This window comes from Babylonia areolata, chromosome 27 (assembly GCF_041734735.1).
Source record: "Babylonia areolata isolate BAREFJ2019XMU chromosome 27, ASM4173473v1, whole genome shotgun sequence".
Lineage (NCBI taxonomy): Eukaryota > Metazoa > Mollusca > Gastropoda > Neogastropoda > Buccinidae > Babylonia > Babylonia areolata.
Window position 1 is genome coordinate 3,872,771 of NC_134902.1, and position 13,236 is coordinate 3,886,006.

Consider the following 13,236-nt stretch of genomic DNA (forward strand, 5'->3'; position numbering starts at 1 on the left):
GGGGGGGTGGGGAAGAGGTGTCTTTCTGGGTGAGTACAGTTAGTGGTGGTGGGGAAGAGGTGTCTTTCTGGGTGAGTAGAGTTAGGGGTGGTGGGGAAGAGCTGTCTTTCTGGGTGAGTAGAGTTAGGGGTGGTGGGGAAGAGGTGTCTTTCTGGGTGAGTAGAGTTAGGGGTGGTGGGGAAGAGGTGCCTTTCTGTCTGGTTGAATAGAGTTAGGAGTGGTGGGGAAGAGGTGTCTTTCTGGGTGAGTAGAGTTAGGGGTGGTGGGGAGAGGTGTCTTTCTGGGTGAGTAGAGTTAGTGGTGGTGGGGAAGAGGTGTCTTTCTGTCTGGGTGAGTAGAGTTAGGGGGGGTGGGGAAGAGGTGTCTTTCTGTCTGGGTGAGTAGAGTTAGGGGTGGTGGGGAAGAGGTGTCTTTCTGGGTGAGTAGAGTTAGTGGTGGTGGGGAAGAGGTGTCTTTCTGGGTGAGTACAGTTAGGGGTGGTGGGGAAGAGGTGTCTTTCTGGGTGAGTACAGTTAGGGGTGGTGGGGAAGAGGTGTCTTTCTGGGTGAGTAGAGTCAGGGGTGGTGGGGAAGAGGTGTCTTTCTGGGTGAGTAGAGTCAGGGGTGGTGGGGAAGAGGTGTCTTTCTGGGTGAGTAGAGTTAGGGGTGGTGGAGAAGAGGTGTCTTTCTGGGTGAGTAGAGTTAGTGGTGGTGGGGAAGAGGTGTCTTTCTGGTTGAGTAGAGTTAGGGGTGGTGGGGAAGAGGTGTCTTTCTGGGTGAGTAGAGTTAGGGGTGGTGGGGAAGAGGTGTCTTTCTGTCTGGGTGAGTAGAGTTAGGGGTGGTGGGGAAGAGGTGTCTTTCTGGGTGAGTAGAGTTAGGGGTGGTGGGGAAGAGGTGTCTTTCTGGGTGAGTAGAGTTAGGGGTGGTGGGGAAGAGGTGTCTTTCTGGGTGAGTAGAGTTAGGGGTGGTGGGGAAGAGGTGTCTTTCTGGGTGAGTAGAGTTAGGGGTGGTGGAGAAGAGGTGTCTTTCTGGGTGAGTAGAGTTAGGGGTGGTGGTGAAGAGGATGAAGACTTTGGGTTGATGTCCTGTCACACTTTCTTATGACTGTAGACTCTAAGTTAAGTATTATCGATTGTTACAATTTAATGTTTTTTGTTAAAAAAGGCTAGAGAGAGTGGGGAGCCAAATGGTGAGCTGGGGGAAAAAGGGTAAGCAGAGGGTGGAATCGAAGAAGAATATTTGAAATAAATAGAATTACAATTAAAGGAAATTTCTTGGTTGATTTCATAAAACAAAGTCGTTAATTTCACAAGAGAAAACAGTTGATAATGACTGTAAAGAGTCAAAATTAATCAGCATTCCGACGGGCGCAATAGCCGAGTGGATAAAGTGATGGACTTTCAATCTGAGGGCCCCGGGTTCGAATCTCGGTAACGGCGCCTGGTGGGTAAAGGGTGGAGATTTTTCCGATCTCCCAGGTCAACATATGTGCAGACCTTCTAGTGCCTGAACCCCCTTCGTGCGCATACGCAAGCAGAAGATCAAATGCACATGTTAGAGATCCTGGAATCATGTCATTGTTCGGTTATGGAAACAAGGACATACCCAGCACGCACACCCCCCAAAACGGAGTGTGGCTGCGTGGATGGCGGGTTAAAAACGGTTATAGACGTAAAAGCCCACTTGGGTACATACAAGTGAACGTGGGAGTTGCAGCCCACGAACAAACAAGAAGAAGGAGAAGTTTTCTGTCTATCCAATCAGAGCAATGTGTTTCAGGACGTCGTGTGTGTCTGGGGGAGTCCCTGGCCCGAATGGAGCTGTTTCTCTACCTGACCTCCATGGTTCAGCACTTCCGCTTCCTGCCACCGGAAGACGGCCAGCTGCCATCTTTGGAGGGGGACATTGGCCTGGTCCACGACCCCAGGCCCTTCCTGGTCCGCGCTGTGCCCAGGCACTGAGCAACTTGAGATCAGAATGGACGCTAATTTCTGAGTCTGTTATCAGTTCATTTCTCAGTCCATGGTCGAGATGAAAAGACAGCATGGCGGCATTCCCAGGAAGCTCATTATGCGCGGCCTGATCATCGCGCTGGGTCATGCGAAGTTGAGGCATCTGGTGCCTCTTAGGAGGATGGTGGCAGAGTGATTAAGACACTGATCTGCCCGGGGGATACAGGATCCGTGATGGTCTGGGTTCGAACCCTTGTCTTATCCTTTCTTCCAGGTTTTGACTCGGAAATCAAACTGAGCCCCTGGTCCCTTCGTGTGCAGCACGCTCTTGATGCAATGAGAAAGAACCCATAGCAACATGAGTGTTGTCCTCCGGCAAAGTTATGAAGAAGAAACCCACTCTTGTAGGTACACAAATTACATAGGCATGCGCACAAGGCCTGACTAAGCGTGTTGGGTTAGGCCGATGTTGTGTGGCGTATATATAGGTTTGTCCGAACCTAGTGACGTCTTCTTGAGAAACTGAAACATTCATGTACAGGATTTAGAAGAATGACTTTTTCCTTTAAGTTTATTTGCCAGGAAACGATATCATTGTCTAATCGCCTTTGCATCCATGGACTGATTAACCTAAAAGGAGATCCATCCTCTTGAGGATGACCGGTTCAACACGTTGTGGAGTGGTGACCCAGTGGTAAGGCAGTCTACCAGGAAGCGAGAGAATCTGAGCGCATGGGATCGAATCTCGTCATCGCCAGAATGTTCTCTCCCTCCGCTGCAAGACCTTGAGTGGTGGTCTGGACGCTAATCTTCTGGATGAGGCGAAAAACCTAAGTCCCATGTGCAGCATGCAGTTAGCGCACGTAAAAGAACCGACGGCAACAACTTTGGTGATGCTCCCTCATCGGGGAGAGTAATCCGAATTCCACGCTTGTTCTGACAAAAAGTCAAACAATACAATACAATACAATACAGCACAATACAATACAATACAATGATTAAGTTCGCGCCATTTTCTTACGGCTTAGTAATTGTTAGGAATCAGTATTATTTTCATATACAGTCGAGACCGGATGTAAGAAAGTCGTCGGGACCCACTTTTTGTCTTCCATACATCCGGTCTTTACTACAAGCGGATAACCGGATGTATGAAAATATTGAGGATCGACTTTCATACATCCGGCCACGCGTCTTTTACTTGATAAAAGTAGTTTTTTTTATGTTATTTTTGTATTTACTTTTTTTTATGTTTAAATGTTTTCATACATATCCTAGTAAGAAGAAAAGGTTTGTGAATAACAAGTGGAAAAGTACATGTACTTACATACAGTCAGGACAACCGGTAGAAAGAGCAACTGTTTGTGGGAACTGTTCTGCTTTGCATGTGCCGTGCACTCCCCCCCCCCCCCACCCTCCCTCCGTGCGTGTGTGTGTGCGCGTGCGCGCGCGCGTTTGTGTGTGTGTGTGTGTGTGTGTGTGTGGCACGACTGTATTGTGTGTGTTCCCTCCACAACCCTTTTGCGCTTTTGACGATGTTTTTGGTCGTGGAATCTTTGTAAGGGCCGTTGACGTAGCAAATAAAATTTTCTGAGTTCTCTCTCTCTCTCTCTCTTTGTGTGTGTGTGTGTGTGTGTGTGTGTGTGTGTGTGTGTGTGTGTGTGTGGTGTTGTTTTCTTTCTCAACATCACAGTATGTTGATTAAATTAAAAAAATTTACTTTTTTTCTTATTCAACAAAATATTACCAAAAAAATTGTTTTGTTCGTTCTAATAAATAGTATTTCAATCAAGCTATAAATAAACATTATTATGAACCAAAATGACATCCGTAGCGCTACAGTATAGATGCAAAATACTCTAACACTCTTTGACAGAAATAGACAGATGGGGGCATTTAGAGAAGGGGGCACATAGAGACGGGGGCACATAGAGATGGGGGCACATAGAGACGGGGGCACATAGAGACGGGGGCACATAGAGATGGGCGCACATAGAACACTGTACCTTAAAAATATAACTGAGTTTAGGGCAGATAGAGACGTTTTTTGAGTGCTGGGAGCAGAGACGAGGGCACATAGCTACGCACCCCATACACACACCCAACTACTGCACCCCCACCACTTCCTCCCCCTTCCCCTCACACACACACACACACTGATGCGCTCACGCACACACACTGACACGCACGCACACACACACACACACACACACACACACACACACACTTGTATTGCCCCCGTTATGCGGTCGCAAACTTTTTACTACCAATGTACTGCTACCAATTTCCAAGCAAACTGCTGGGCACATTGAAGTCATATTGCATATGCGGATGGTTCAAGGCATATATGTGTAGGTTAAAAATACAGGGGCACGGGCACAGAGACAGGAAGATAGACAGGCAGACAGACATACACACACACAGACACACACACACACTATCACGCACGCATGCGCGCACACGTCAGTGTGCGTACGTGCACACGTACGCACGTGCACACACATACACACACTGTGAGACACTGATACCCACTTTTAGAGCGCGGACAGTATGAACATACAGTTTCAAATCAATCAACAAATAAAAATTCATAAAGAAAAAATAAGAATAGCCCACCTGCATGACGTAAACCAGTCCAGCAACGCTTTGTCCACAGACGCCAGCTGAGAGCTCCGTGCCCGCTTGCTAGTCGTCACAATATCGCCGCTTCTTGCCTGAGCAAGATATTTGTTCTTGTCTTTCATGATATTTGACAGCGTTGGCAGGGGGACACCTAAATTAATGGCCATCTGTGTTCGGGATTTGAATGGACTGTCCTCTACTGCCTTTATGATTTTAAGGCGCTCAGACAATGTCAACACTCTGCGTTTGCCTGTACCTTTCGCTTTGCGGTACGGGTCCGCCATTTTGCAAGATCGAGTCGCTATGGAAGGGGAAATAATTTTACGGGGAATTTACCACACTTTGGTGAATTTGGTCTACTTTCGGTTTCGTTTTCTTACAACCGGTCTTGCAACAGCGCATTTGTGCTGCTCGGGACCAGAGATTTGCTTTCATACAACCGGACTTTTATACATCCGATTTTCATACAACCGGAAAATGCTAAGTAATAACAAAGAGTAGCTTCTGCCGGGACCCTGCCTGCCCCTTTCATACATGCAGACTTTCATACATCCGGTGTTTTATACATCCGGTCTATACTGTATACTGATTTTGCCATTTTGACATCCATGGACAAAAAGAAAAGAAAAGCCATCCTCAAACATGAATGACAACTGCGCGCAAAAGCCGCTTGGTTAAAGCTTCGAAATTACAATCTGAGGGCTTCTGGGTTCAAATCCTTGTCAGGGCGTCCTGGATGATTAACCCATTCAACCCGTGGGAGTTCACAGCCTCGCGGGCAGGTTTCCCCCGCCATATTGACACGAAAAAAACGAAGCAAATATACTGAAATTGACCAGTTTTTCCTTCAAATTGACACGTGTTGACAAAGCCGGAAATACTGTATATAAATCAGTTCTGTTTGCTTGCCGTCTATGCGCATGTATGAATATGGAAATCACCTTTGTGAAATAAATTTGACGCCATAGCCATCCTCGGGTACAGTGCGTGCTGAATGTGTTAAGGATGGAGACTCTTTCCGGTATCCCAAGTTAACAGATGCGGAGACCTTCCGCTGCCCGAGCCACCTTCGTGGTCTCCAGGAACCGTGATGCAGACATAGTCCTAGAGTTCTCTGATGGGATGCTGGGAACTTGCATGGTCAACAACGGCTTGTGATTGGAATTCGAGAAACTGCACACAGACTGATTCTCTATCGCCGATTTGAAGTTACGTTTCTGTTTTCATATCCCAAATTCATTATCAAGAACTCGTGCGCGCATTTACGCATACGATACTTCGCGGCCAAATCTTCCTTCTTATTCATATTCTTAGTGTGTATGATAGTCAGTCGTGTCCGACTATGACCATCAAAACAGCAGAGGAGGCAACTGCTGTCCCGACTACCTGGGTTAGTATTCTCCGCCAACTAACCCCCAAGGCTGCAGCGCTATGAGCTATCATGCGTTTGTATTTTGTGTATGTGCTCATAATATAAACACGATTAGTTGTGGCGAATTGAGTACCGGTGGTGAATATTAATTTTTGTGATGATTGTATGGAACTGTATGCATGAGAATAAAATTGTTGTTTTGCTGTGAGTGATCGACTGAGCCTGTCATTATTAATTTTGTGCTTTTCCGTGAAGGCGTGTTAACTCTCTCCATACGAACGACGAAAGAGACGACGTTAACAGCGTTTCACCCCAGTTACAACCATCAAAATATTACAAGCGGAAGGCTCTTACACTGAAGGGGTGAATGTTGACAAAGAATACCACAATTCTGACGACGGAAGCTAAAGGCTGGGTCATAGAGACACCCACTGGACATCCGAGGGGTCTGTGTAGAGGAGAAGAGAGGACTGGCCGTACTGAGTGAGTTAACAGGAGAGTTTTGAGGCTGACAAGTGTGTGGAAAGAAGAGAGAGAGAGAGAGAGAGAGATTCAAGAATCAAGATTCAAGATTCAAAAACTTTATTACTCAAGGATAAAGATTTTAGGCATTGCCTAGTCTTCCAATCTGTCCTTGTGACAACAAAAACAGTAACGATAAGACACAACAATAATAACAATGGTAAATACTACTACTACCACTACTACTACTACTGCTACTGATAATTATAATACTAATCAACGGACCATCATCATCATAAAAATATAATGAAGGGAACACTGTCACACACTCACACCCACCCACCCACACACATATGCACACACTCATCCCCAAACACACACACCCTTATGCATATACATATTTGCACATATACCCACATGCCTGCACATGTCTACATGTACATACAGATATGTATGCATATGCATACATAAACATAATTAGGTATCAAATCATATTGTAGTACATTGCAGATCATACTGTAGTACAATAGCAGATATTGAAACAAGAAAAGAAAAAAAATCAAGAAGTAAAGGGGTTATTAAGACTGTCAAATTAATCACCACACAGAATACAGGAAAGAGGCACGACTGAAATGAAAATATATAAACAGAGCAGAGAAATATAGTTATATCACTGTACATGAGAGAGAGAGAGAGTGTGTGCGTGTGTGTGTGTGTGTGTGTGTGTGTGTGTGTGTGTGTGTGTGTGTGTGTGTGTGTGTGTGTGTGTGTGTGTGTGTGTGTGTGTGTGTGTGTGTGTGTGTGTGTGTGTGTGTGTGTGTGTGTGTGTGTGTGTGTGTGTGGGTGCGTGAGCGGGTGTGTCTTGGGGTGTTATGGTCTTTCACTCGCTTGCTCACCCTCTCTTGTATTTATTATCGTCGTCGTCGTTGTCGTTGTTGTTGTTGTTAATGTTTAAATCCCTCTCTTTACTCGTTTTTTGTTTTAAAGAATGTTCTATTATTACTGTTATTATTATCATTACTATTATAGTTTGTGTGATAATACTCGCGTTTTTTATGCTTTCATCACGTTTTGCCTCTTTCAATCCTTTCTTCTCTTTCTTCTCTCTCTCTCTCTCTTTCTCCGGTATTTTCGTTTTTCTAATGAGTATTGCTCTCCCAACCCCCCCCCCCCACCCCTTCACCCCCCCTCCCCCAACCACCCACCCCCCCCTCACACACACACTGCATCCCATACACTCTCAATTTTGAACTGTTTCTTTCCATTCCTTGAACAGCGAAGGCTTGTGTCAACGCAAGCACACGTGTGTTGGTGGAAGAAGCCATGTCATTAGCCCGGTGGAGGTCAGCGCGAGTGTCCCCGCTTCTATGCCCCCTGTGTAGTGAAATTTGCACGTGCAAAACGAAATTCACGATACTGAGGTTTGGTTGTTTTTTTTTTTTTGTTTTTTTTTTTTTCACAACGAGCTGGGGCAAGTCTGTTGGGAAGAAACAGCATTGTGTTTTCTGACCAATCAGCTGCCAGTTTACAAGTTCAGCACGAGGATGGTCCAATGCCAAGACCTTTTACAAGGTGATGAAGAAGCGAATGTGGCTGAAGAGCAGACGAAATGTTTCGCTTGTTTTGCAATGGAGGCATAATTATGAGAAATGACGTTGTGTAGTTGACCCTTCTAATCAAGAAATAACTCAAACAAAATACGACGCGAAATGACCCTTCTGCAGCATGAACCGGAACCACACGTATCGTCTCAAGCCGCCGCCATGTTTTTTTTTGTTTTTGGTTACATTTTCATGATTTGCAGAACCTAAAACAGAAAGAGTAAGATGGCAGCACGTTAGTTTAGTCACTGAATCAGCATCAAAATGGAGTAAAATAACGTGACGGTTGGGACGGTTCCCAAAGGCCAGCTAGCCCCCAAGGCTGCAACACTTAGAGCCAGTACAATTTGCCTCCTAATTTGAAAGTCATAGTCCTCCACAAAAGACTAGGCTGTAAATGACCGCCCATTGCAGTGAAAAAAACATTGATCATACAGTTCTCACGTTCCTGTTGGCCAAACTGTAGATTTTTGTCAAACTGTGATATGAGCCGAGCGTTGAACATTTAACTTTTGTCAGCGTAATGATTAAATCTTGCCAAGATCTTGAAGATGCCCCAATATTGCTTACAAGATGATGCAAGCTTAACTCTCATAGTGGACAGCTGTGATCAAACACCTGCCAATGGATAATAAAGTACAGATGTGACATCATAATGCTAGTTTTTCATTGTGGTCAGCAGTGGGGAAACATGGACCCGAGGGAATATAGACTGGAGGAACATAGACCTGAGGGAACATAGATCCAGAAAACCTCATTTTTGGGGAACATAGACCTGGGGTAACAAAGACCTGGTTGAAAGAAAATTTGGGGGAACATAGACCTGGGGGGATGTAAAGCTGACCCCCCTCAAAGCTCAATTGATTTGAACGTCATATTTGACCCAGAGTTGGTTGGTGATAGAAACGTGGTGTGTGTGTGTGTGGGGGGGGGGGGGGGGGGGGGGGGGGGTCTGGGGGGGGGGGGGGGGGTTGTGGATCTGGCGCATTTCCACAGTAGGCCCAATGAAATCATTTCCTTGTTCAAAGGCATTCAGGTAGTGTGTGAGAGCTGCAGTAGATACGTAGTTTGTTTCTATGTCTTGATTACCGTGTGTCAAGTCTTCTCTCTTGTGAGCATGATTCTCCGCGATGTTTTCCTTTTATTCTGAACATCAGTGGCAGGGAGATCTAGTTTATAGTGCCTGAGGTTAGGGCATCAGTGCAGGATTCGGCATCATGCTAGGGGCCGCTGAACGGTCCCTCAGTGTCTGGCCGGGTCACTTAGTCATTCATACTTGTTTTCTTCTTCACGGCAGTTTCAGTTTCAGTTTCAGTAGCTCAAGGAGGCGTCACTGCGTTCAGACAAAACCATATACGCTACACCACATCTGCCAAGCAAATGCCTGACCAGCAGCGTAACCCAACGCGCTTAGTCAGGCCTTGAGAAAAAAAAAAGAAAAAAAGGGGAATAAATAATAGATAAGCTTACATAAATAAATAAATAAATAATAATTATAATATAGAAAAAGGTAGTAGTAATAATAATAATAATAAATTAAATTAAAAAAAAGACGAAGAAAAAGACAGCAATGATGATAAAATTAATAAGCAAATAAATGTAAAACATGAAGACACACATTCACACATACCCCCACACATGCATAACAGATATGCACCAAACATGCAGTTTCACAGATATGAAAGCACAGTCAAATACATATAAACGTACATGAGCTCCAACACACGCACACACACACACCACACACATTACCCTGCACCTCCTCTACCCCCCTCCTCTACACACTCATTTCTAGTCTACGTATCACGGCAACTATTTCATTCATTGGTATTCTAGTGGTCTGTGCGAAAATACAAATCTTGTGTGGTTCGTTTGCTCACAACTTGTCCAATTCCTGCCTTTTGAAAACTGGTGATATCAATGCGCAATGCTTTTTAGACATTGCGACGTGTCGCGGCGTTGTTGAGAAATAGCGCTGTCGGGATGTACCCGTCGGGACAAGGCCTTCTCGTCTTGATTTGAACTGCTTCTTTCGCCTTCCTCTTCCTGGAACTGGTTTCTGTGCACAGCACCCTTGTCCCTTCCAACTGAGTGCTGTGGTTCTGTTCTGTGACACACAATGCACGTGAAAAACAGTCGCTTCTGGTTTGATGTTCATTAAAGCCGCCTTTGTCCGGTGGTCTGACGGTCGCAAAGCGTTGGACATCAGTTCAATCTGAGGGTCCCGGGTTCGAATCTCGGTGACGGCGCCTGGTGGGTAAAGGGTGGAGGGTTTTTCGATCTCCCAGGTCAACATATGTGCAGATCTGCTTAGTGCCTGAACCCCCTTAATGAGTATACGCAAGCAGAAGATCAAATACGCATGTTAAAGATCCTGTAATCCATGTCAGCGTTCAGTGGGTTATGGAAACACTGAAGAACATACCCAGCATGCACACCCCCCGAAAACGGAGTATGGCTACCGACATGGCATACGTACGAGTGAAAATTACTGTGTGGTAGATTACTCCTACACCAGTGAATATGTACAGAACACGAATTGATAGTTCCAGAAGCTTCTAGAAAGTTCCACAATTCAGTTTTCTTGTGACCTTTATCAAACTGATGCGTACATTTACAGAGATACGAGTCTACTGTCATCTAGTTTTCCTCTTCCTTTGTAGGTATACACCCCCCTGCCAACCCACAGTGGCATTCTTGTTAAAAAAAAAAAGCAAAAAAAAAGCAAGAATTACAACAAAAAAAAGAAGCGCGAAAATAAACAAACTCTCAGCCCATAGGTACCCTTTCAGTTTCGATGTAACAGTCAAGACACCATTCAGCCCTTGTGAAAGCTCGGGTTTTCATTCGTCGTTTTGTCTGCAGAAGACCACTGAGGCCGGGACGAAACGCGTCGCTTCCTCGTCTCCCGTTGTGTTGTCAACTTTAAAAAAAAATTTTTTATAATTTTTTAATATCATTTTTATTATTTATTTACTTATATTTATTTATTTATTTTTATTTTTATTTTTTTTAATTATTTTTTTTCTCAAGGCCTGACTAAGCGCGTTGGGTTACGCTGCTGGTCAGGCATCTGCTTGGCAGATGTGGTCTAGCGTATATGGATTTGTCCGAACGCAGTGACGCCTCCTTGAGCTACTGAAACTGAACTGTCAACTGAAGTTCGTTCTCCGTCCATTAGCTGAGCACAGTACCGCCACCATCCTTTTTTCTCTGTTTTTCTTGTTCTCCTTTAAATGAGATAGGAGCCAGGGAATGGGTTTCCCTGCAGGATTCGGCATCATGCTAGGAGCCGCTGAACGGTTACTGGCTGGCTGGGTCACGTAGTTTTTTTGGTTTTTTTTCTTCCTAAACGAAAGAGGTGTCATCCTTTTGCTTTTTGTCTAGATCTGTGATGACTCAGGTCTGTGTTCCTCGAAACTTGGTAACAAGTGTTCGGAAGGTTGGCAAAAAGTAGTGTTATCGACACACAGGCAAATGATATTGAAGATTCGGTTGGAAAAAAACAACAACAAACAAACAAACAAACAAACAAAAAAACCTACAAAAATACAAAAACAACAACAAAAACACGTTCGGTCACAGTAGCGTACTTGACACGTGGCGCTATATTGACTGAGTCGGAAAAAAAAACAGCAGTGCTATCAACACGCAGTGCTGTTAGACGTAACTTTTGGTTCGATGTTCTTTAACTCACTCAGTACGGCCAGTCCTCTCTTCTCCTCTACACAGACCCCTCGGATGTCCAGTGGGTGTCTCAATGACCCAACCTTTAGCTTCCGTCGTCAGAACTGTGGTATTCTTTGTCAACATTCACGTCTTTAGTATAAGAGCCTTCCGCTTGCAATATTTTGATGGTGGTAATTGGGGTGAAACGCTGTCAACGTCGTCTCTTTCGCCGTTCGTATGGAGAGAGTTAAAGCGTTTTTCAGTGGTTTCTGTTACTCCAACATACTCAGTCCTTATCACAGTCAGTGCACTGACTGAATATGGTAGATGACTCCAGTACCAACGAATATATACAGAACACATACTTAACAGTCACAGAAGCTTCTAGAAAGTTCCATGATTTTGTTTTTCCTTGTAACGTTTATTTAGCTAATGCCATGATGCGCACATGTACAGAAACTGAGTCACCTAAGTTAACTCTCTCCATACGAACGGCGAAAGAGACGACGTTAACAGCCGGTTTCACCCCGATAACCACCATCAAAATATTACCAGCGGAAGGCTCTTACACTGAAGAGGTGAATGTTGACAAAGATACCACAATTCTGACGACGGAAGCTAAAGGTTGGGTCATTCAGACACCCACTGGACATCCGAGGGGTCTGTGTAGAGGAGAAGAGAGGACTGGCCGTACTGAGTGAGTTAACATCTTCAGTTGTAGGTAATCACCCCCGCTACCCCACCATGCATTTCAAGCTGTTGTTAGAAAACTAAAAGAGAAAAGAAACAAGCCAGCAAGCAAAATAAATTCTTTGCCTTTTTCAGTCCCTTCAGTTTCGACACAACAGTCATGACACCATTCAGTACACGTGCAGCTGAGTATCTTCATCTGTTGTTTTTCATTCGTTGTTTTGTCTGCAGAATTAAGACTCAGGGTACTTGGCGAAACGCGTCGCTTCCTTGTTTCGCCTTTTTTTTGTAAACATCGTCATATTATGGTCAATGGTTTCTCCATTACAATGGGAAGTCTTTTGCAGCTTAGTCTTTTGTGAAGGACTATGACTTTCAAATTACTAGGAGGCAAAATTGTACTGGCTCTTAGTGCTGCAGCCTTGGGGAGATAGTCGGCCTTTGGGAACCGTTCCCAACGCCGACTGTCCCAAAACCCGTTTGGCCAAGAGAAATGTGGGGATGTAACTTGGGCAAGGCATTCTCCGCTATAATAAAACTCTAGCCCAGATAGTCGGGACAACAACTACCTCCTATGCTGTTTTGTTGGTCATAGTCGGACACTGGACTGACTGTCATACATACATACATAGTGTCCGTTTTTACGTCCATTGTCTGAGCACAGTACCATTTCTGTTCAGTTCAGTTCAAGGAGGCGTCACTGCGTCAGCCATAATTATGCACTGATGCACACACACACGCGCGCGTCACGAGTACACTGTCACCGACGGACACACATCAGTCAACCTTTACAGACTGGTTGGGCACGCACGCACACATATTCAAGAGACTACTCACACAGAGACAAGGCACTAACACCGCACGCACACACACCGTGAGAGACGCGCGCGCGC

The 13,236-nt window shown here is 45.0% G+C and overlaps 1 protein-coding gene across 2 annotated transcripts in view; it reads left to right on the forward strand.

The window, feature by feature from the left end:
• LOC143301394 (cytochrome P450 2B5-like) overlaps window positions 1-4,142 on the forward strand; it is a 40,763-nt gene extending 36,621 nt beyond the window's left edge. For both annotated transcript variants that reach the window (XM_076615645.1, XM_076615644.1), the window contains exon 5: window positions 1,758-4,142. In XM_076615645.1, the coding sequence (XP_076471760.1) occupies window positions 1,758-1,939 (182 nt within the window). In that variant the 3' untranslated portion in view covers window positions 1,940-4,142. The remainder of the gene's footprint in view (window positions 1-1,757) is intronic.
• Window positions 4,143-13,236: the final 9,094 nt, after the last annotated feature.